The 25,422-nt window shown below is 42.5% G+C and overlaps 1 protein-coding gene across 6 annotated transcripts in view; it reads left to right on the forward strand.

The window, feature by feature from the left end:
• The window catches only part of XYLT1 (xylosyltransferase 1), a 205,275-nt gene that overhangs the window by 35,219 nt on the left and 144,634 nt on the right, over nucleotides 1-25,422 (forward strand). For 3 of the 6 annotated variants that reach the window (XM_065684209.1, XM_065684210.1, XM_065684211.1), the window contains exon 2: nucleotides 18,575-18,613. The exons of 1 other annotated variant lie outside the window; for it this stretch is intronic. In XM_065684209.1, the coding sequence (XP_065540281.1) occupies nucleotides 18,575-18,613 (39 nt within the window). Of the gene's footprint in view, nucleotides 1-18,574; nucleotides 18,614-23,513; nucleotides 23,568-23,620; nucleotides 23,679-25,422 lie in introns of those variants that run through there. 2 more of the 6 variants (XM_065684213.1, XM_065684214.1) reach the window with 2 other exon arrangements.

Below are 25,422 nucleotides of genomic sequence, written 5' to 3' on the forward strand. Positions count from 1 at the left end.
AGTGTAAAACTTGGCTGTAAGGCGGGTTTGGAAAGACACACTGCCTTGCTGTTGCACAAAGAAAATTGTTGCTCCTCGGGGAAATAACAAAGTTAGAGCTCTGGTGCCAAATGTTATAGGATGCCGGCGCAGCGAGTGTTTGCATTCTGAGATCTCTGCCTTGCCATTAACAAGGACTGATTGTGCAGGAGGAAAGCATTTGCTTTGCCTTCAAGACCTGTGCAGCAGTGAGCAGAATTGCCATTAGAGTTTATTCATTGCCTGATACTTTTTCGTTTCTTAGACACCATCAGCTGGCATACTTGGCATTAAATTGGGAGGAATTAGTTTGTAGCAGATTGGTGTAAAGTGATATTATAATCTCTCTGCTCAACATCTGATTTACATGGTATTGTTTTCATTCCTGGATGTAAATGTGAAAGGAGAGGTCATCTTAATTGCTCCTACGTCCCATGCAAAAATAAAGTAGATTTTGGAGAAGTTAATGCTAAAAGCAAAGTTGCTGAGTAGTTAAAAGTATTTATAAAGCATTAAGCATTTTACAAAGTACCACTTTTTGGTTCCCAAGTAGGTGATCAACTCCTGCTATTGCATGTAGAGCTTTCTGTTAAAATTGCATTTTTTTCATCAGAAATCAAGTTGAAGTATTACAGCCTTAAGAGAGGTTTTGAAGACACAAATGACCTGTTCTGGTGAATTCAGAGAAAGGTTTCCAAAGCTCTTGTGATACAGAATAGGAAGGAAAACAATCCAGTCCATCAGAAATTTTGCGAGAGCATTGGTTAGAAAAGCATCGCAGTGCATCTCCAGGTAGGAAGAGTGTGGACACCTTGAATGCTCAGTTACTACAGAGTAATGCTCTGAAATGGAGACTTCCATATCTGTGTATATAGATAGAGCAAAGTATTGGAACTTAATTGTAAACAGATTTTGGGCTTACTGGTGCTGCAGCACATCACTGTCGAGTGTATGTTTTCTAGTGTTCAGGAGGAATAATGCTTCCTTTCTTCAGCAGTGCCTTACTCCCCCACTCTTGCTGAAGCACATTTCAGTGAAGTACTCATCAATTACATGTTTCAAACCTTACTTTATGGTATTTTTTTTTCTTCATCAGTTATGTTTTCTCACCCTGCCCAGTTATGTGCAGATCTTACTTTAACATTGTAATTCTTTCCTTTTAGGGTTTTATATGTTATTTTTCCTCAGCTAGCAATCAAAAACTCGGAGGCGCATTTCCTTGCTGCCTTTTTTGGAAATGCGTTGTCTTTTTTTAACTGAACTTGAGGATAAGCCCATGAATTACTATTTAAAGATCCTGCTTGCCATATGTTAAGGAAGGTTATGGAGTTTCTTAACCTTCAGTCCATTAAAACAGCTCTAAAGGGCTGTGCATTAGTTACATTTCTGCTTCTCTTAGTACAATGGTACATCTTGCTTACTGAGAAAGTCCTTATTTCAGACAGCATGAGCTCCATTCACTTCAGGTGCCTAGGACAGGTTTTCTCCTTGTCATTAAGGAATGAATGAATCCAGAGCATGTGTTGTGGTTGCTTTCAAAGTCATCTGCTTAAAAAAAACCCAGTGACTGCTATTCTGATGATCGTTTCTTCACAAACACCATCCCCCACCCATAGGCAGATCTGGTGACTTGCTCTTTTCATACCCAAATTAAAAACATACCCAACTCAGCCAGTCAAATTCTTGGCTGATCTGGCATGAGCAGTATTAGCTCATATTAAAATAGACTTATGGTTATTTCCCCTAAACTTTTAGCTTCTTTTCAACCAAAATAGTAAGAATACATTAAATGTTTTATTTTTTTTTTTTTTTTTTAAATAGAAAGGTATATTAGTAGTCTTTTCAAAAAGCCGTTGCCTTAGAACTGAACACCCTTGGTTTGATTGACAGGTTTTACTGTGGAAATTCTATACTTTAAATCATTCAGTAGGAAAAAAATTCTTGTTATCTCTGTAAAAAACATAATTAGGTGTGAGATAATGTTGAAAAACTGCATTATTTTTCAAATACAGGAATCCTGTAATTTATAGTTTGAAAGGTGTTTGTGATACGTTGCCTTAAAGGAACTGTTGCTCACGGAAGCTACCGACAGAATGTGTTGAGGTATGTTTCCTCTTAGATAAAACTGAATTTCCTATCTGCAGCCTGGCAGTCACCTGTCAGTTGCAGAACAGTTAAAATGAGAAACACCTTCCTTTGATTTTTATAATTTTTTTCTGAGACACTTGCTGCTTGGATAATATTGCCATTAGCAATGTAATGTTCAGTAAATTATCTGCTTCTGACAGAGCAAGAGTGTTTATTTATGCTTTAGATCAGTGATGGTATCTTCAGGAAAAGAGATTCCTGTGTACAGCAGTTTGATTTTCCTTTTTGCTAGGCGTGGATAACCTGTCTGCACTCATCTCCAAAAGTGCTGGGTTTGTTCCAGAAAGCAGGAAGCTTTTCCTTATGCTTGGGTGAAAACCTGTCTGCAATATCCCATTAGTGTAGAGTTTCCATGTTGATTTACTTTAGTATATCATGTCAGAAACGTAAGTACATATTCCCCAGTTTTATTTAGAAAAAAAGTGATAATTTTGGCCCAGTGCAGGCTGCCAGGAAGATTTCAGCCTTGTGTTCAGATTCCTCCAAGTTAGCTTCTGTTGTGTTTTAAAGGGAATTCATGGTTCCCAGAACAGTAAAGAAACCCCACATTTTTCTCTGTGAGAGTCCCACAACAGTTGTGTGCAGTGATTAAACAGTGAGAATTTCGTGTGATAGTGGAAAAGAAATTGTTGTGCACATGGGTATAGAGCAGCCCCTGAGACAGGACTCATGGTAATGATAACTCACCTAGTCCTTTTAATGCTTAGCTTCTGTCAGCACCTAGCCTTTCAAAACCAAAACCCAAACTATAGGAGTGACCCCTATGACACTGGGGTTCAGCCCAGAAAAGGGAAAGGTGCTAGACACACAGTATGATGCATATTGGGAAATTTGCACTTTCTTGCTTGTTCTGTGGAAGTTGCTCAAATACAGATGGGTGTCTGTAGAAGTCTTCTTTGATTAGCCTTACATCATAATTTCCTGCATCCAGGGTATAAGAGTTTGCTTTTTTATTTTGTGCGTCCAGAGGAATGGCATTCTCGGCGGCACAGTCACCTGTTACGTGTCAGAAAGAAGAGCATGCTTGTGTGTTAGCCTCTTCTCCTGTTACAAAAAGAGCTTGGTTTGAAGTTTGTGGAATATCAGTCTATAACGTTCTGTCTGCTGGGAGATTGGAATGAACTGACTTCATCCATCCTGCCTTTAGTTCTAGACTGAGTTTTTCTGTGCAGCTAATATGGGTACTCAGGATGTCGGGAAGCACTCTTGAAATCTGTGTAAGTCATTCTTGCTTTACTGTCATGCTTTTCATTTCCACTGTAGAAATTCACTGTCCCAGATGTAAGCACTGACTTGCTGGCAGAAAGTGTGCAGGGCCTGTTTTTGTGGCCAAAAGGCATACTGAGTGCCAGGGGAGTGAAGGCTCTGTGCCTTACTGCTCAGTGATATCATCTCAGCGGATTTCTTGGCTATGAAGGAGTTCCCCTCTGAAACAATGATGTGCTGTCTGCATCCTCTCCGTCTGGATGCTGTTATGAATGCCATGTGTTTTCTTCCACAAATTGAAAGGAAGTTGTAGTTTCATAAGGACCCACTTGCCTTTCATTCTTTAACAAAGAAGGTGGAATTTGGTTTGATTTGGTTTTTCTTTCCTGGTTCAGCAGTTACATCAGAAAAAGGATATGGCTGCAGTGATTAAGATGAGTGCTACTAAAGCTACTAAACGCATGAAATAATACAATTAGTGGTGAAGTGGTAACAGGAAGTTGGTCTTTAATCTCAGTACTGTACAGATTTTTCATTCAGAGAAGTAGAATAGAGAGTCAAATTCTACAACAAAACCCTTGGGTGAGCAGTGTATTTGTAAAGATACACATTTGTACAAGCAAATGTTCAAAATTGAGAAATGCTGTGGGTGGAATACTGCTGTTCACTTTGAGAGGTGATGATGGAAGCTGTTAGCCTGCATACTGCACTGGTCCATCTGTGCAAATGAGTGCTGTCCAGGCTTGGTAACTTACTGCTAGAGAGCTCAGCCACAGGCAGACTTACAGAGTTTCTTTTCATGTAGGATGTTCTGCTTACATAGTTTGTATTAGTCCACAAAACTACAACCCTTGAAAATGCAGTCGTCAGTAGGAGACCAAAGAGAAATATGTTCATTTTGAAATAGAAAACTAAAGGCAGTTTTAAATGCTTCTGCCACATTGATGTCCAGCTGTCTCTTGTAACATATATGTCATGCAAGAGCTTTGCATCTGAAAGCAGGGTACTGTGAGGTTTGATTAGTGTAGTTTCAGACCAAAGACTGAGCCCTTATGGCTAAATTAAATGCCTGGGTTTGTATCAGGCATGACTCCATGTTACATGGAGGTAATCTGCCTCTGTGTCAGAATATGCTGATAGCCCTCATGACATGTCTTCTACTGTTAGCATAACCTGAGAATATTGTAGCTGTGATCTACTTAAGCAGTTACTGCATTTATTTAGATTAGCATTGTTATTATGGAATTTACAGAGAGCCTGTATTAGCCCATAAATTCAGACTTCAGCCTCCCCCAAACAAGATAAAATGCAGGAAAACCTTTCAGCATCAGGTCCTGTATGCAGCAGTAGCATACTTGTTTTCAGGCTGCATTCAGAGATGCTTAAACTGTAGACAGATCTCAAATGATGATTTAATTGTTTACAAGTGAGTGTTTTCTGCAGCATACAAAAGAGGTGAACAAATCCCAGAAGGCTTTTTGATATAACTTGAACAGATGATTTCCTGACATTGTTATATATCCTGGTTTAAGGCGATGAATAATTAGCTATTTAAGTTTAAAAAAAAATACCTTGAGAACTAGATGTCAGCTGAAAAGCTGTCAGTTAATTTGGAACAGCTTTGCATGTCAAGTTGATTATAGCAATGAATAAAAGGAATTACAGGAAAATGAACCATGCAGTGTGCAGTTTTTAACTTCAGTCTCCCCACAGTTTCTCCCATCTCATTCTCCAGATTCCTAGGGTGCTTGTGATATTATCAAGCTGTGAGTTCCCTTTCACAAAATCCTTTAATGTGGGCAACTCTTTCTTGCTATTTACTCCACTTCATCAATGTGCAGTCACTTGAAACTTTACATTCAAGGATTTCCCCCCTCCAGACCCAAGTGCCATTAATAGCATCTTTTGTCTGACTTCCTGAAATATGGAAAGCCACTTACTGCACAGCTTCATTTCCAGGCGACTGCCCAGGACTGCGCAGCTCAGCTGAGGGCAGTGAGGTCTCTCCTTGCACATCCAGCAAGCTGCCATGTTTATCCTGCAATAACAGTGGTTATGTTTTCCAGAGTGGATCGGATGGGCATATTCTCTGTGCAGTTAGTAGCAGAGCAGTTGCTAGGTCTGAGCTGAACAGTTTGCAGGCTTAGTGCAATGGTAGAAAGTGAATTGCAATAAAGAGTTTTGGAGCCTTTTTAACCAGAGCATTAAGTTGTTTTTGAAGGTCTGAATCCTGCCTGTGGCTGTGCATAAAAGTACACTATGGACATGAAATCTAATCAGGGTCTTAAAAATCTCATTTAATTAAGCAGGTGGGACTGAATTCATGTTCTTTTGAATTATTCAGCTTGAAAATAAAATTCTGCATCTGTATTAAAGTTAGGAATTTAAATGGGCTGAATCTCCTGACATGTGTCGAAGCAGTACTGACCACAGTGTGGTGAATGGAGATGCTTTGGCAGGAATTGCGAGACTCTCTTATGTTCTTACATGAGCAGTCATCACTGTGGCATCTGAAGGCCAATGCAAAATGGAGCTGCTATAGAGCCATCTCCTGTCGAGATGACAGTTGCTGTTTACCAACACAGATTACCTGTCTTGACATGCCGGAGTGGCAGACTTTGCCTTTCTCCCACTGTCACAGCTGCAATGAGCCAAGCAGTGCTGGAAACCTGTTCCAGAGGAGAGAGGGAGGCTCTGCTGGCAGAGGCAGCTGTTCTGTTTGTGAAGAGGCAGCTTATAGAAAATAGACTGCAGATGATCTGACAGCAGTGATGCACAGAAGAAAGGAGGGGAATGGGGAAGTAAGAAAAGAAGGAAAACCTGGAAATTAAGGATGGGGATGAGAGGTTACTTGCTGACAGCTTCCCTGTTCAGCCAGTGAGCAGCAATGAAGTCCTTTTGCACTGGGCAATGCTGCAACCTTTTTTTTCATCTATGCCCATTCCTTGCAAGCAAGACCTGTTCAAGAATTGTTTCAAATCTTTGGAATTGGCCAGTAATAAATCGTGTGTCCTGTTTTAGCACAACAGTGTTGGCTTCAGCTGATCGCTTGATCGCATGGGAATGTTTCATGTATGCTGAAAATAGATTATCATTTTGGGCTGCAGTAATTTTCACACTGATGCAACATAAATACAGTACTGGTGTATACCAGTATAGTGATACCAGTGTTGTATACTGGTAATGGGATACAAGCCCAAACTTCGATAGTGTACTACTAAGTACTTGTCTGTTTATGAGGGGCTTAATGGCATCACATGAATGGATTGGTAGCTAAATGAAGGATTGACTAAGGTAATCTCTGTGAGAATCCTCTTTAATGAGTTAATGAGGTGTTCTTATGGGCTCCCTGCGCACACAGATGCTAATGAGAGTTTTTCCAACTTACCAAGTGATGAAACTTGGATCTGCATCCAGGCTGATAATAAAAATGATGGATAGGTTCTGTTATTTGGGAAAAATATGTTTTAATTCTGGCATGAAAACTGCAGAAGGGAGCCAAAACTGTTCTACCTGCCTATTCTTTATCTTTTCCTGTAGCATGCTGATTAAACCCAAAGCCTGGTGCTAAACCCTCTCTACTTCCAAAACTGAAAATCAGCATCGGTACTCAAAATTATTTACCTCTTTTATCCTTTAAAGATGAGTGTTACCAAATTCTGTGTTCGGAAATTTCCCAGGAAGACCCAGTTTTGGGAGAGTTCTTGTGTGGGTTTTTTTCCTGTTTGTGCTGGGTTGTTGTTTTTTTGTTTGTTTTTTTTGTGGGTGTTTCTTTGTTGTTTTGTTTGGGGTTTTTTTTTTTTCTTTTATTAAAGATTGGAATGTAGTAAGCTTATGCAGAGGAAGTGTCTGTTTCTAAATTGATTTATCAGGGATGTTATTCCATAAAACCATAATTTTTCAAGCTGTACCAGAGAAATGGGGAAAACAAATCTTGGTGGGCTTTAGGGCATTGTGTTGTGTGTACTGGTGGGATTGTTTGGTTTTTGGCTGTGCCAGAAACAAAATCCAGGTCAGTGGACTTCTGCATAGCTGACATCTGCCAAGGACTGAGTTTCTGCGATTCATCTCACTTGACTCTCAGGAAACAGCGTTATGTTTATTTTCATGGTGGCTAGTGGTGGGGAGGAGGTGTTACACAGTGCATGGCTCTGAGTGAGAGGGGCGAGGGAGTGAATGGCAGTTGGCTGTGGCTGGAGTGTGTCTCATCTACCTCCAAAGGATCTGGGGGCAGCATTCTGATGCTGGACTTGTACCCTTCCCCTTAGGGCAAGCTTGTGTCCGTCAGGCACAATCCGGCTTTAATGAAATCTTCAGATTTCGTTAGTGTGCTCTTTAATCCTTGTTGCAGGTCACTAATGAATTTGCTCAATATGACCTCCCCTTAGCTCAATACAATGCCATTTATCATTACCATTTGTTTACAGTCCTGCAGCCAGTTCTCAATTCCAGTGCTGTGCTTGGTCCTTCCCAAGTCTTTTTGAATTAATTTTTCAATTAGGATTTCGTGAGACACAGATGCTGTCCTAAAATTCCCAGAATATGACCTCCACTGTGTTCCTTTAATCCACTCTCTGTAACTCTATCAAAAAACGAATAAGGCAATTAAATTTGTCTGGCAGGCTTTATGCTGTATAAAGCTACACAGGCTGCTTCTCATTCTATTACCCTGAAGATTTTGAGCTGGATCTTCTTAACAAAGCTGACTTCAGTTTTTCTTTTCCCTTTCCCCCCTAAAAGACCTAGGGCTGTGTTCCCAGCCACTTGCTGTCCTCTGTTTATTCTTTTGAAAGATCCTGCGCATGAGAATAGCAGGATGAAAATGCTCATGATGTGACCTAGGACTCTGTACCAGGCTGTGCCCTTCTCCTTGGGTGATGGCACAAGGGTGCAAGATGGTGAAGAGCTGAACCTACTGCTCATGGCATTAAATGACTCCACAGCATAGCTGTCATCAAGCAGCCATGCTTTTCTTTGTTTTGAAACCAGGTTTGCATGGGTGTCTTTTTCTCTGTGCAGTGCAAAATCTGGTGAAAATGAGCTTGCTTTCTTTTGTTGTTGTTACTGGGGTTATGCAGACACCGCTTAAGCTGACCTACCACTGTATCTCTTTCTCTTCCAAGTGCTTTGATACAGATTTCCAGCTCAATTACCTGTGATGGCTACAAGTGAAACCTGCAGCTCTTCTGCCAGCTGGCTGATTTCTGTTCACACCAGAGCAGTGCCCAACTCAGCTTTGAGGCATCATGCCTTATGTCTGTCTTTGGCTGTTCATTTAAGTTTTGAACATGTTCTTTAGTGCAGGCTTTCATTTTCTTCTGGTAACTTCCATGTCTGGAAACTTTAAATGAGCCTGCTCTTTGAATTTGTTCACAGCCTTCCTGCTGGTTTTCTGCACCGTGTCCTGTTCCAAATAATACTCAAGTAGCAGTCTGGGGTTGTTCTCCTAAGAGATGACAACTGGAAGCAGTTGTCAGCCAGCACTGTCCTCTTTTACTTTAAATGCTGTGCTTATATTCTAAACTGAATTAGTGTCTCCCTCCATGTGTGCTTTTTATGTAGCTTTTTATAACACTTGGTTACTCTATAAATATAGACTCCTCTAGCTCTATTAAAGTTGTGAAAATATCACATAAGGACATGTAGCAGTTTTCTTTCTTTTTTTTTTTTTTTGTTGTAGTTGTTGTTTTGTTTTGCCTTTCCATCAGTAGAACTACAAATAACCCACATCCATGTGTCTGAAGATAATTATACTCAAAATCATACCCAGTCTGTACCTCCTGGGGTGCCCTCTCGGGTGCTTCCACAGCAGCATCTGGTACATGAAACAGCAGCGAGGAGCTGTGGGGCTTTCAGAGACGAGCTGGGGCATGGGGCAGAAACATCTTTTTCAGTGTTACCTGGTACACTTTGCCATTTCTAAACAAGCAGGTTATATTGATCTCTCTGAGATTCTTGCCTTTTTACACATTTGCATTTCACACTGAAACGAACTGTGCAGTTTGCTAGGACAGCGGAACAACTGCTCTTGCCACCTTTTAATAAGTTAAGTAAAGCATCACAGCTGACCATTGCTCCCAATCATTCAGATGTATCATTCTTAAGCACAGATTCAGAAAGGTGGTGTTGGAGCAGCTATACTGTATCCAAGTGTCACGGCTGAAAGATAAGCCTGCCTGGAGTTAATAACTTAAAACATGAACTGTCTTTCAGCTGTACCTGTGAGACAGCATGTCTGGCCTGGTAGCTAACATGTTCAAAATGTCAACACTGTACGTGGGCAGCAGCATCTCTGTGGCCAGACATATTTTATAGACATCTGGCAAAGCTTCCTATTGCTGTCTGGCCCTGGCTGAGTTCAGGGATCTGTCTGAGCTCATAGCAGCAGATACTTTTCAGGTGGTGAAAGACATCAAAGATAGGGATAGTATTAGCTTCATTTGTTACTGGAATTTCAGATTTAATAGTAGGTTCAGTCTGTGGCTTAAGTATTTGGTAAGCTGGTACGGATTTATTTTGGGGTAGTGGTTTTTATGGAGGCATTTGGGAGTTCTGGGCTATTTCTGGGCACTATTACTGCAGGCTAAGGAACAGTAGGTCTTGCTGCAGTTCAGGTTCTGTAATTGACTGTAGTCTTCCATAAAGCTCCAGCAGATGAGAAAACAGTTTTCTCTGGAAAAGCAGGGAACCAGCAGGTCTTAGATATAACTGAACTGACCTTCAACTGCTAGATAAGCAGGTGTGTGAATGTTCATTTGGCAGAAGACATGTATGCCCTGTCCAAGTCCTGGGCAGACGCTCAGCGTTTTGGCTTTGAAGGAGCTACACCAGTTTACAAGTTCAGAAAACATGAAAGTACTGCCCTCTCCTACAGCTGCCCTGCGGCTGAGTAGAAATGACCTGGCAACTCAGCCCTCTTCACGTTTCTAATACTGTTATCACAGGCTTAATATCCAGATGCTTTCTAATGCCCTTTCTTTCACATGGAAGAGCTGTCCTGGTGTGGCAGAGTGTGGTAAGCCTTTGCCACACTCAGGTATGTGTTGATAAACTTATTCATCTGTGTGCAATTTTTGTTGTCTGTAACTTGGGTTATTGTAACTCCTCTGTAATTCAGATGGAACCTACAGTGCACTTGGAGGAAGGCTGTAAGCATTTGGGGTCTCAATCTCAGATTTTGCTATTTAGTCTTGAATTTTTGTATTGTAGATGGTATCTCTGCTGAGCTCATTTTCTCTATGGTTTTGCTGCATGTACTGCACCCTTTTAGTAGGTGTTTTTCTCTGGTTTGTTTCTTCCCACCTGCGCCCCAGCCTTACTTGATCAATATCCTGTTTTTCTAAAGGATTACAGGTGGTTTCAATGTACTTATAGTCTCATTCTTGTTTCTTCTTAATGTTTTTATACCTGGGACTCTCTCCTAGGTATGCTACAACTGAGGGTATTGAGAATAGCTCAAGCATGCCGAATAGCAGGAAAACTATGAATACTTGAATATTGTGTTCAGCTTTGGGCCCCTCACTCCAGGAAGGACACTGAGGTGCTGGAGCGTGACCAAAGGAAAGCAGCGAAGCTGGTGAAGAGTCTGGAGCAGAAGTCTTAACAGGAGATGCTGAGGGAACTGGGCTTGTTTAGCCTGGAGAAAAGGAGGCTCAGGGCAGACCTTGTCGCTCTCTACAACTATCTGAAAGGAGGTTTGTAGCAAGGTGGGGGTTGGCCTCTTCTCCCAGGTAATAAGTGATAGGACAAGAGGAAATGGCCTCAAGCTGCACCAGGGGATGTTTAGATTGGGTATTAGGAAAATTTCTTCATCAGAAGGATTGTCAGGCATTGGAACAGGCTGCCCAGGATGGTGGTGTCACCATCCCTGGAGGTATTTAAAAGATGTGTAGATGTGGCACTTAGGGACATGGTTTAGTGGTGGACTTGGCAGTATTGGGTTGATGGTTGGATTTGATGATCTGAAGTTTTTTCCAACCTAAATGATTCGATGATTTTATGAGCAAAAATCCAGACTAAGTGACTGTATTGTGTGCATAAGGGTATTGACCAAGACGGTACTGTTATAGAGCCTATCATGAAATTGTTTGTCTTGAATTTTGGCGGATACCCTGGCTTAAGCTGCCCTCCCACTCTTTGCAGTTTCTCAGCAAACAAGATGAGGAAATTACCTTGCTTAAATATATTTTCCCCCTATGGTTTGTTTTTAGTCAGGATCCGCTCTCTGATTTGGCCACACAAACACTTCATTTGTCAAAATTAGGGCCTGGCAGAGGCCACGTGGGCTGCTGTTGCTACTGAAGTACAGGTTCGTTAAACTGTGTATCAGGGAGGCTATTAGCAGTGAGCGCACTGATTGCACCTCAGTGGTTTGGAGCAGCCTCTGTACATTCTGTCATCGCAAAACCTCGCAGGAACTGCACATCTGACTGGGCTTGCTCCGTTTCCATTATGGTCACACCTTCTCACTCACACTTTTGGAAAGAGGAGCTCCTGGAAGGTGTCTGTATCTTCCTCATGCTGGCTTTGCTGCAGAAGTTCACCCGTCTCCTGGGGCTTCAGTGTCTCACCAGTGCCATGCATGGGACAGAGAGTAGGGCTGAGACCTGAGCTCAGGTCTGTACCAGACGTGATGAGTGGTGGCTGTCAGGCAGTTGAGAAGCAGCTGTCACCTTGCTGTGACACTGCGTAGAATCATAGAATAGTTAGGGTTGGAAAGGACCTCAAGATCATCCAGTTCCAACCCCCCTGCCATGGGCAGGGACACCTCACACTAAACCATCCCACCCAAGGCTTCATCCAACCTGGCCTTGAACACTGCCAGGGATGGAGCACTCACAACCTCCCTGGGCAACCCATTCCAGTGCCTCACCACCCTAACAGGAAAGAACTTTCTTCTTATATCCAATCTAAACTTCCCCTGTTTAGGTTTTAACCTGTTACCCTTTGTCCTATCACTACAGTTCCTAATGAAGAGTCCCTCCCCAGCATCCCTATAGGCCCCCTTCAGATACTGGAAGGCTGCTATGAGGTCTCCACGCAGCCTTCTCTTCTCCAGGCTGAGCAGCCCCAACTTTCTCAGCCTGTCTTCATACGGGAGGTGCTCCAGTCCCCTGATCATCCTCGTGGCCCTCCTCTGGACTTGTTCCAGCAGTTCCATATCCTTTTTATGTTGAAGACACCAGAACTGCACACAATACTGCAGGTGAGGTCTCACAAGAGCAGAGTAGAGGGGCAGGATCACCTCCTTCGACCTGCTGGTCACACTCCTTTTGATGCAGCCCAGGATGCTCCTTTTGATGCATGACCAGCTGCAGGGCTGTGCTGTCCCTGGGTTACTGGGTGACACGAGTCCCTGCTGCTGGAGGAAGGCAGCCAGCAACTGGGGCTCAGCCCTGCCCTGCTGGTTGTCCCAGGGGATCGTTTCATGTTAACTACATCCTTAAGTGATTCTGCTCCTCAGAAGCTGTTATCATTGCTTGCATGCTCCATCTCCCCTCTGCTCCCTCTGTCCCTTAAAAGGAGATGAGAATTTCTATGGCTCTTTGTGGTATGAAAATCTGTGTGTGTGTGGCTTGCAGAGCAGACAGGTTGGCTGCCTCTTTTCTGCACCGTTAGTTCATGTAACGGGAAGTTGTACATGCTTTGGGCTTGGCTTCTGCCGCCGCTTACCTAGGGCCTGCTGCACTGACTGGAATCCTGTCTTCACTAAACGTTTGTTTCCAGACCATTGCAGCCGTAGTAAATGGTGGAGAGATTGCTATATTGATAACACAGGAATTTCTTCCTGAGAGCCACTATTAATTCAAACAATGTTAGTGTGTATATGTGGGAAGTGGTGAAAATTTGCTAATTTCCAGTCTTGACATTTCAAGACCAGTTTTTCATTGGATAGTTGTTCTTAATTTGTAGTAGGAAACGTTCCCTATCATCTTTTTCCTTTCTCATAGCTGCCTTCTGGAGCTGGAAAAAAGAAGTCAGATAATCACTTTTACACCTGTGTGCTAGAGCCACTTGACGCCTGCTGAAATATCCAGCAGAAATAATAAAACTGTGATTTATGTGGCCTGGGATGACAAGCTGGGATTTTTATGGAATTGGCATATTTGATATCTAAATGGCATCCTGTTGTTAAAGCCCTGCCCCTTAGAGAGTGCCTCAGCATTCTGGAGATGTTGCTGCCGTGACCCGTCTTCCTTGCAGTATGAGGGTGTGAGTTGGGTGGCTTTAGGATTGCCTGTATCCTGCCTGGCAGCCCTTGTACAGGCCAGTGGTGCTGGTGCTACCGGGAAGTCTCTTCCCCAGGGAAGCCAGCATGTGTGAGCCAGCCGGTGGTATAGAGGCGGCTGTTAATGTGACTTGTATCTAAGGGTTACAATTAAGGTTACTGAACTCTTCCTGTAATAAGATGCTGGGTTTCATTGCAGGGACATGCTGCACCCCCTCTGTCTGCAGGGAAACTCCACCGCTGTCCCTGTGGTGTGTGGGAGTTTACCTGACCTGTGTTCCCCCTCGGTAGAGGAGAGATGGGCAGAAATGTAGGGAAATGGCAGCCCAGGAGGTCCCTTCCAATACTGCTTGTTTTGGGGGGTTTTGTTTCTGTGAATATATAAAGGTTTTGTGCCAAGTTTGAGCATAGGATAAAAACCACAGGCTGGCAGGCTAACAAACCCCATGGTCATAAAATGAGTCAGCAGAAGAGACGAAGCCACAGTGCTCTGGGATAACTGTAGCCCTCAACTCCAATTTGTAAAAACAGCACTGCCCACACAGGGAGCTGCTGTTATGTGGTCCTGCCTTGCAGCAACTGAGCTGTTGGAGAGGACGTGTGAAATGTCACTTCTAGGTGAATGTTTTCTGTCTTTGTCTGAAACTGTGGTTTCATGCGAGGAAGTATTTGGTGGTGATGCTGGCATTTGTTACTACTACTTGCCTCCTTTCCCTGTACCTAACTGCTGGTTCTTTCCTTCTGTTCTGGCTTTTCTGGGCACCCCTCTTCAGTGCCAGTACTTGCCTCATGTCACGAGCTGGGTGAAGGAATGCATTCAGCTGTAAAATGATGCAGAACAAATAAATAAAATTAGCAAACAACCTTTCTGGCTGGTTTGGTTCTCCTGTGCAGGACAGGGCCTGGCTGCACAAAATGTGGGTCCAAAAGCTGCTGCTGTGTGAGTTCTGGGGTGAGGGCACCTGCAACTGGCACTGCTGCTGGGAAGCCAGTGTGCTATGTGAAGCCACATGCAGGTCAGTGCTGCCTCCAGGGATGGAGAGAAGTGACTAGGAACTGAGCAGAAAAGCTTTTCAGGTGCCTGCCACACTTGTCAAAGCTGAACAGAGCTGCACAGGAACCGAAAACGCACAGTCCAGAAGCGATGGAAGGGGCAGCAAGCAGAAGACATGTCTGCAGAATGGGTCCAGTGCAGCCAACAGCATTCTGAGTGTAAGCGCTGGGCTTTCCTGCAGTCTGTCTTGGACTGCCACCAAAAATATGAGCCATAGATTGAGTTACCATATTGCAACCTGATGGCTCTTGAAACAGTGCTAGAAAAACATCTTTTGTGGCATGGGAGGGAGACGTGTGTCGTGGTCAAGGTCCCAGACAGTGACTTAGGGATTTCTCTCATATTTCCTATGTGACTTTGGAACAGTTGGTTTGTCTGTACCTCAGTTCCTCTGAGTCTTCCCATCCTTTAATTTTGTTTTGGGAGGGTTGCAGCGTCTGTGAAATTAGCTGTCTCTTTCCTGTATGTGAGCAAGACATAGCCCTTCATGAAAAACAGGGTAACCAGACCCAGGCCAGAGTCACTGTACTCAGTGTCACCTTTCAATAGTAAACAGTCTTACACTGATGGGTCTTTAAGTGTGATAAATGTGGCATGCTGTTTATACAGCAGTGTCAGGCTGTTAACACTCCAATTCTACTACAGATTTCATTTGATCACAAGCACTGGAGATTAATGATTCATAGCACTTGAAAAATGGCAGTCTGAAATTTCAGATGGGGTGATGGCCAACATCCCTGGGGTTTAGTTGTAACAACTCCTGTGGCACTATGGCAGGCTGCTGAAACCTGGTGGAGTGTAAGTGGAACATATAAAAGCCAAGCAAAACTTTGCTCAGAATGGCGCCAGTTGTTCTGCTGTTTGTTCCTAAGCATTTCTGTGTGTAGACATGGACAAGTGATAACTTTGCTCTCTGACTCAGACTTTTCATTAGCAGCTAATAATCAATGAGAGCCGTCAGGTTGGACAAAGTAAAGAGGTTGTAACCTTAAAAAAATAAGTGTGTAGCCTCATCCCTCACAAAGGCTATTCCTGTAGACATTACCATACATAACTGTGCTTTAGGCCACACACAGGAGCTGGAGAAGAGCAACAGGATTCAAATGCGACATTGAATTGGCACTAGTGATGGGTAGATAATTTTAAGAACATTCCTTTTCCGGCAGTAAGAGTGAAAGCCTTCCTTTTAAGTTGCTGAATTTAACTGTGTTTATGTTCTCCCTCCTTCTTCGCCTTCCTCAGCTTTCTTATTGCCCTGCTTAAAGAGGAGAATTGGGATGCATTCTCCACAGCTATGTTTTGGGGACCTTCAGGTCACCTCCAAGAAGTGTGATGAGTGCAGTACCTGTAACTGCATGGGTGAAACAGAAAAGCAGAGCAGGTAGTTGCGGACTGAGTGAAAGAAGTAGCCTCTGGGTGAGGCAGAGGTGGCATCCAGAAACAGCCCAGCAAAGTCTCTTCATCTTTGTTTCAGTCAGTGAATGCCGAGGAAGTGATGTTACACTGTGGGAACTGCTGTTGGGAGAAAGGGGAAAAAAACCCCAAACCTGCACCATCTCTAGCAGTTGTGCTGGTGCAAAAAAGTGTGAGACAAGGAAGAAAAAATTTACCTGTTCTGTTCCTACTTTTGCCCATAAAAGCCAAGCTTCATTTTTCCTTTGATAATTTGGAAGCAAATGGCATGTCATGTGTATGGATGATGTGTATTCCTCATGATGGCAGAAACAGATCCCCCTGTAATGCTAGTGGCTACAGTACAAGTCAATACAAATAACGATAGTCAAAATGAGGAGGAAAATTAACAGAAAAAAATGGAGCATCACAGTTACAGGCCCATGATGAAGCATCACATTCCACATGGTGAAATAATGCCACGCAAAACCCATTTTATGTTTACAAGTTTATTTAGTCAAGAAAACTTTTGAGATTAATAATTGCCATAAGTAATCTGTTGTGTTCAGCAAGCATTAGACTTAGTTTGTCTGGCTTTTAAATAGTCTGAAGTCTTATCTATTACAGGAATCCCCTGATCTTTCCAGGATGTTTAATACATACAGTAGCTACTTCCTCTTATAGAAATAATGTCATTTGGAAGTGAACAGTACATGCTGAAAAAGCTTTTGTCTGCAATCAAATTGGCAGCGACTGAGAAAATCCAGATGATCTCCCAAAGGGGAGTCTGTGCAGCTGGGCCGTTCTTTGTTACAGTAGTGTTTTGCTCTTTCTATTTAAGTATGTGTTGTATTCTGTCTGCCACACACACCTTCTCTGTTACAAATCTGTGAGTGGGACAATGTAGGACAATGTTGTGACCAAACTAGCATCGCTTGAGAGTCCAGCTGCAGAGTGGGTGAGTTTGTCCCCACACAGTCTGTGAGAGAAGAGGTGGGAGTGCTGACACCATTCGTCTTTAGAAATGTGAAGCCATCCAAGGACAAGATTCCTCTCACCTCTTCTCTCACCAGATGATTTCCCCTGTCCCCAGCTTAGCTGATGACATTGAGAATTTCACGGATGTTTCTCAGTCTCCTTCCTGTCTTGATATTATTTGGCCCTAATATCTACTACATGTGTATAATAATGGTACACTGGTGTTAGAATATGTTGGTGAAAATGACGTTTAAGTTAGCAATGTGACAGAGGTAATCAGGGACTTTTTCACCTGGGCACAACGTGCTGCCTGGCCCATGATTTACTGAGTGAATGAAAGATGTATTGAGGGTTTCAAGGCAAATTTTTCATTAGCTTTTTCCCCTGGACTGATAACTTGTTTCTTCATGAGTATATTTGCAGTGAGTATTAAACCAAAAGGTTCTTTATAGGCATAATTAAAAGTAAAAGGAGTTTATAGTTTTTTGGAGGAAAGCCAGATTTTTACATTTTCTTTTTTCCTCTTCTATGATTTAGCTAAAGTGAGGCTTGCGATCTGTGTATCTGGGGATAGCGAAACTCTAAATTAGTCTCAGGAGCCCCATAATCTGACAGACAAAAATTTACCCTACTAAACTAAAACTGTGTAATTTCGACAAATGTGATGGATTAAAGAGAAAACATTGACCTGGTTCCACTCTGCTAGGCTTTCCAATTACACAGGACGTTGTAGAAAGCGAGACCTTGCAGAGTAGTACCTGGACCAGCAGGACTGAGGTTTTAAATGTCCCTTATGCTTTGAAAGATGTTCCTTTGAAGATCTTGCTTGAGTGCTAATCCCAGAACGCTAATGAAGGAGTCTCCTGTAGGTAGGGATGTTATCTCTTTGTAGTCTGTTAATCAGCTGGCTAAATAGACAATTTTTATGCTTTTGTGCTTAGAAGCTCTTTAATGAGATCTGAATTGCCTGGCCAAGCCAAGTTAGGAGTTCAGATTTTGACTAAAAGGAAGATGCCAGCCTGCAGAAAACGCACAGTGCACTTGGACGTAAAACACGCAGAGCTGGAGAAGAGACATTCATCAGGATGAAATTTTAATGGAAAACAAAACAACCATGATACAGCTTTTGGGAGGAAAAATTTTGCGGTCAATCCTTTCCTCATCAACTTTCTGAGACAGTTCTAATGCCTTGAAATTACCAGAGCACCAGTCAATTGTAATCTAAGAAAGAAATGTAACAGAGGATTAAACGAAAGATGCAAGGGCTTGCTTGTGAGCTTGGGTTGTTCTGTAGTTAATCTCTGGTATACTCCAGTTACTGTAACTTCCTTCGCTCATCTAAATACTGTAGAGACCTTGTAATTTCTGTGTGGTGGTAGGATGTCCAGAAAAGGGGGATCTCTTAAAGTGGGAAAGCTTAAAATCCCTGCCATCCTTGTTCAGGCAGGTGTGTTTGTTCTAACATCACTACTTTGGATCAACAATGGTCCAAGTCACTGCATTTTCCACTATTCTAGAGTAATGGCTGTTTCTGTCTGCTCTTTTTGTAGATTGAACCTCCTAGTCCTTACATGAGCTTGGATACTCAGGTTAGTACCACCCCTCTCCCACTTCCTTCTTACAAGAGATGATCCAAAAGAGAGGGCAAGTCTGGTGTTGCCCACCACATCTGTGATGTTTGACTATGTTGGTGACACTAGAGAAGGTGCCACTGTAATTGCAGTAGTGCTAGCTCCCAACATGACTGACTGGGCAAGAAGAGAGCCACACTTTTCACAGGACATAGTATGTGCAGATGGTGAGGAGGGGACCTGGTGTACAGTGGGACAGCAGCAGAATTGACTTGTAGTTTTTAGAAGAGAGGATGCAGTCCTCAAGGCATTGCAAGCAGCCATTCATGGGATTATCATTTCTTTTGGTATAGTGAGCTTCCTAGCTTTTGTTATGATCCCCGCTGCTAGTGTGTTACTCTAAAACACTGTTGTGCTGCTATTCCCTCTTTAGACGTTACTATGAATGGTAATGAATCTGTGGAGAAGCCTGGCACCAGAAGGTCAAAGTGACAGAAGGGATTTTACAAAGTCACTGATGCTTTGATTTGTGTCTTCTAACAAGGCAGCATCATAGATTTCCATTCTCACTGATCTTTGGGAGACAGCCAAGGCAATGGTACTTGCATACTGAAGATGAGTGTTTATTCAGAACACACATTTCCAAAGTCCCTTAGTGACTGCATAAATATTTCTACCTTTGTCTTCTACTGGTCTTTCTCTGGGGAAAGCTTTTGACTGTTCTGTTATTTGTTTCAACAAGCCTACTACATCTTTTTTATGTACTTCACTTTGGAGCCAAGCCTTTGCAAGTTTAAACTGGCAAGGAATGATCACACGAAGATTGTTATACACAGTAGCATTATAAAGTGATATAAAAATACAGAGTACCTAATAAAATACTAACCCATGCATGATGTAGCACTAGAAATACACAGTAGTAATGAAGACTTATTTTGTTACTTACTTAAAATAGCATAAGAGCATCAGTTTGTGTCAGTGAAGGTGCTGGGGGAGAATGCACGTGTGAGTGTGGGCAAGAGAATGTCACGCTTGGAGGAGGAGGAAGTGAAAGGGCAATCATCAGCTCCAGCTGGTACAGCTGCAGCATGTTGCTGGCTGAGGTGATGCCTTCAGCCTCAGCACACCACTTCCTTGTCCTATCCTGCCAGCTGCACCTTTCCTGACCTGCGTGTCATTGCTCTTCTGGCCTGTTCCCTCGTTGCAGACACTGTCAGCAAGTGCCAGCTGACTCAAAGTTGCTGTGCTTTCAAGGGGCCTTAATATTTTTGGGGTCAGGGAGGGCATAAACACATTGTTTAATGAATAAGTGAGGTAGAAATTAAGCATATGCTTATATGTGTTGGTATTTCTTTCAGTGTTACTGAAAGCCACATTCACTTCTGTATCCAATTTCTGTAGAAAGCTGCTTCCTTTTGACCTTGATATAGATAAGGAGTGCCAAAACCAACTTCTTACATCCCAAAGTGTTCTAGGTTGCTGGGGGCTGCTCAAATGTAGGGGCTGAGACCAGGAAGGAATCCTGGGGTGGGAAGGGAGTGGATTTACTCTGAGAAGTGGAAGTAAATCTGGGTATCACAGCTGAAGGTCAGGGCACAACTTTGATTTGTAGGGATGCATTTCTATATTTGTCTTTAGGTGAAATGATCAAAAGTATTCAGATTAAGAAGTCGTTGGTTTATATCCGGACAAAGAAGTTAGCAGTTTGAGCTTGGGCCACAGTCTTAGCCCCAAGTGTGTCTGCTGTGAAACAGCACCATATCAAAAAATAATAGCAGCTTTAACATTTTGCTGACTTGAAGAGGATGTTAATACAGTTAGTAAAGAATGCCCACATCTGTTGAAGTTCCCCACATGGTTTGCTCTCTTCCTTTTTCTTCGGGAACAGATGGGACTGAACGATAGTACTGCATTTGAGATGTGTTGAGTAGACTGGTAAGCAGCTTCTCTGCTTTGGTGGTTTCCTGCACAATCCTGGGATGAATAAGTTCATTTGAGAGTTTCTCTCCACTGCCTTCTGGTTTCCTGTCTCGACTCTGGTTTGGTTGGTGTTTTGAATGTTGGCATTTCAGACCCATGCTGTGTGTTGAAAGGGGACTATATTCTGGAGGCCTTCTCATGAATTTTTCATACCACTTCCCCTCCTTTCCCCAGTCTTCCAATCAGCTGTACAACTTTTGAAAATTTTCCAGGTATGGCTGCAAGTTATCCTCTAAAGAGATAATGGGTACTCTTCCAACCAGCTCGGCTCCAGCAGTTCTCTTTGAATTCCCCTATGAAAATGTATTTTGGAGTTTGTTTAAGTGAACAGAGGGAAAGCATTTACTTGAGTACTGCACAAGTGTTTTAGGCTGATACTTTTCCAAGGAAAAGACAGTTTCTGCAAACAAAATAATTTTTGCACAGCTCCCTCACGTTGTTCTTCTCTTTTAGAGGCATATCAAACTACTTTGTTCAAACTGGACCTGTCGAATCACGCTACTTGTGTTAGTCAAACAGTGGTATATTGGGGAATGGTCTGATTTGTTTATACCTAGCTGTGCGGGTACAGTGTGTCAAAAGATGATGCAGTCAGATAGTTCCTGTTCTCCCTGTTCTTTTTCTGTGAGTGGAATTATATAGTTCACAAACAACTGTTCTTTAGCTTTTCTCGTGTTAAATGGTGTGTGACAAGTGTGAATCATGTCATGTATAAATCTGGTGCGGCAGATTAACAACTATTTAATCAGCTGTGTTTGAGGGAGTAGGATGTGGCAAATATATTTGCACTGTGTTGCAAAATGATACTCATCTATGGTGAAACCAAGATACTTGGTCTTTATTGAAAAAAATATTTTGAAAACAAGCCTCCCGTTTCCTATCTCTAGATCTCACTGTGTGCTAATGCCAAAACCAGATACCCTTGAGCATCCTCAAGGTGCTCGATAAGGTCATGTTGTCAGGATTCTTTTACAGGTTTCCAGGCATGTGAAATTATCACACAGAGGAGAGCTGAGTGTAATTTGGAGAGAATGAAGAAAACAGGGAATGAAAGCTGTTTTCAGCTGCTGAGATAGTTGTATATTATATCTGAAACAGCTGTGACTGTGACTGCTTTTCTCATGATTTCAGAAGTTACCTCCATCCATCAGATTGTGGCTGTTTGCATTATCCTTCATTTCACAAAAACACCAGGAGTCAGATGGAATGGCTTCAGTAGCAGTTAGTCCAGAGATAAATTTTGCCCCAGTTATTCATTCCCTCAGAGCAATAGAGTTCGTTATCACCTTTGGGTTAAAGAGATCATTATCAGTCTCCTTCCAAAGCTGTAGCTGTTAGAAGTTGTGTGGTCAGATAGTAGGAAGCCTCTGAGGCTTACTGGCACAAGAGCACGGAGTATTGCAGCTTCCAGAAGCAGTGGGGCCCTGTGGAGCATGAACTGGGACTGAGTAAATCTGTGCAGCAGTTGCAGTTATTACTGTGCCCTCACCTGCGAGAGGTGAACCCTGCCACGTATTTTCCTTCTGCCATTATGAATGTGCTCAGGGCTCACCCCCAGAGCCACTGTCCGAGGGGGGCTGGGATAAGCCTGTGGCAGCAGATGTGCACCCTTGTGTCTGTGTGGTAAGCGGTTGGTTTTCTACTACTTGGAGGCCAGTAACATCTTTTGTAAGCTTATGGCAATAATAATAATAGTAATACTAATAATAAAACCCCAATTTTCTTTTCCAGAATATAGACTACCATTTTTTCTTGTGTTATTACAAGCTGAAATATGTATTTGATTTTTGCTGTGCAGTTTCCAAAAGGTGCTTTCACTGTGATAGGTTGTTGTGGGAGCATAGCTGGTGGCTTTCAGCCTCCCTTTAAGTGCTGGGTGCAGCTCCCAGGTGCTAATGAGGTGTGAAACTTGGGAGATTACTGAAATAACGCAGGCACTCGGAACCCAAACTGCACACCTGCATGCGGATACACCATGCCAGGAGGATTTCAGCTGAAAAGTTACCTTAGCCAAGGGGGGAGGCCAGTCCAGGGAGGATTACATTGCAAAGAGCCAGTGTGAAAGATGCTTTGAAGGCATCTTCCCATGGAACGCAAGTGCTCTCTCAAGCTGAAGTAAATATTGATACTTGAGTACAGGCAGCAGTGTGTTTGTCATAATACAGCAAATCCATACAGCTTCTTCATGCCCTTCTGTAATTAGGGGGTACCCTTCCTGCAGCATCGTGGCTGCATGCTTCTTACCCGTGTCAGCCTCTTGTCTGTGAGAGCAGTTCAGATGCTGATTGCTCCCAGACAAAATTTGAATTCTGACACTAGTGCCTTTAAAGAGACCAGGGAAGAAGATTGCTTGTTGTTGTCCTCTCTACCAATTATTTTTTTTTAAGAGCTAGGTCTTTTTAGAACCAAAATATCCTACCCTGGAGAGCATCGTTTAAGGAACAAAAATTGCCATATTAAAAGGTATCTATTATCCTGTAACTCCTTTCTCTGAGATGAATTTCTGGCTTAATTGAAGAAAAGGCTCAGAACTGAAGGTCACACTGTGCCATTCTTTTGTGGGTATTGCACTTCACGATGAAGTGGCCACTTTGAACAGCGAAAAACATACTCTTGGTGTGTTTTTTGCAAGCGCCTGGCAAGATGCCTTTGTCCCAGGTACAAGTCAAGTAACTTCATTGCCTATAGACTCTCTAAGTAATTGTGTGCTCAGTTGTTTGACCTTTAGTTACTTCTGTTCAACCCAGACATTTAAAACCATAAGCCTCAGCTGTGGTGCCAAGAGAGACTCAGGTGTGTGATCTGCCCTTGGAGCCTGCAGGCAGGAGAGAGGCTGTCTGGAGGCATACTGTTGCTGGAAAGCTCATGCACCTTTTACCTGGTTCTTGCCTGGGAACCATCCCTGCTTGGATCCAGAGCACAAGTGTGGCAGCAACAGGACAGGTTGCCTAATTATGCATCTGAAAATGGAGATCATTGCCTTTGCAGATAAGTGAGTGTTTTGCCCTTTGTGCATGGACTTGGTCAGCATCTGCTTCACTGGGGACTGCACAGCTTGATTTCACCTGCATGCCATGTAGTCAGTATCTCTCAGTAAGAGTAGGTAAGAACTGAAAACTTAAAGGTACTATATCCACTACTAAAATCAAGAACACTTCCTGCATTATTTGTTAGAGTATCATGTGGAACAGAATCATTAATAATTGGGAAACTTTTTGAAAATAATATGACTAAAAATAATACTCTGAATCTTTTTGTGTCTCTGGTTTGGGGTGTGTTTGGGATTAGTTTCTGAGTCTTGTTACAAGTTAGGAACTTGGACATTTTTCCAGTTTTAGTTAATATTAATGACCCCCCCCTCCCCATAAATCAAGGTATCTTGGAGCCTGTAGAAGAAAGTGTCTTGCAGTTTTTGAGAGACGATTGTGATTGGTAACACCATAAACATGGGATCTTTCATAAAATCATGCTGTGAAGATGAAGTCAAGTTCCAGTGTACTTGCTTTTCAAAATGCAGATAAATGTTTTTTTTCTTCCAACTCATTAGTTTGTGGGCTAAGGAGGGGGCATGCCATTTCATAAGGTGCTGAAGTGAGTGAAGAGCTGAAATGCCTATGGGATATATGGCCGCTGGGGAAAATATCACAATTTCTTGTGGTGACTGTGCTCACTTTAATTCAGGATTTTGCATTCTGCTGTCAAAGCGAAGAAGAAACCATGTGTTTTGAACTTGAAAATGGGAGCAGAATTCATGGGCTTACCTCTGAAATGCAGTCCTCATAGAAACATCCAATGCAACCAAATTGCTGAGCTACTATTGGCTAATAATTAGAAACACTGATTTGGGGCAAAGATAAACCCAGAAACACAGGGGCTAGAATTGTCTCCATTGTTAAATTGCACAAGAAAGAGAATTTAGGTCTATTTTAGGAGAACCCATCTTTCAAATGGATTGGCTGAGTACACCTACTCTCTTGGGAGCCTTATTCTCCCCAGCTAAGATCTTAAGAAGATAGAAGGATACTTCCCAGCAGGAGCTGATTTGCCAGTGTTCTTTTAATTTGCACAGCATTCAAAATGCTTACCAGCAATAGGTAATCTTTTGTGAAGCCTCTGATGGAAAGAGGACTGTAAAATTTAGTTCCGTGCTTGCCAGTTTTTACTTTATGGGGCAAATTGGTAGAAGGGAAGATATATAAATTATGTTCATTGTAATCAATTGCCATCAGAACCAAATGGTTCATTATGACCCTGTCCTGCTGTACAGTAAAGCTATTGTATGCTGTCATGCTCGGTACTTCCAAGAACATCACAGAACAGGGAAATTCTTGGTTATTCCAGAATAATGATAACTGGGCTAAAGGATAAACAAATTAGTACTTGATAGCATGCGATCCGGCTGATTGCTTAAATAAAGCTCTATTGCAGAACTGTTCTGATAGCAAATGGTGAATTGTTCCAACAAGCAGAAATATTCTGAGACTAATGGAATCCCTGGGTATCTGTTGCTATTCTTTAAGTGAAATACATCTAGACGTTCCAATAAATATATCTAGAAATAAAGAAGTACTTCATATCTCACAGACTGCAAATACAATATATATTTGTGGCAGTTGCAATACTGCAGTGAGGGGCTGTTAAGAGTTTTATAGCTGTTTCCTTCCTCCTCTGCATCTTTTGCTGTCGGAACAGCAAGATAGGAATTCACGTATCATTTTCTAGTCAAATGTTAGGTAGCTCCCCATTCAACACCTCCCAGGTTAATATTTGAGAGCATGCTTTAATTACAAGCACCCACTGAAGTGCAGCTGATGTCAGGGAGACTTCCCCTTGGAGTCCCACTGTGT

This window comes from Lathamus discolor, chromosome 6 (assembly GCF_037157495.1).
Source record: "Lathamus discolor isolate bLatDis1 chromosome 6, bLatDis1.hap1, whole genome shotgun sequence".
NCBI lineage: Eukaryota > Metazoa > Chordata > Aves > Psittaciformes > Psittacidae > Lathamus > Lathamus discolor.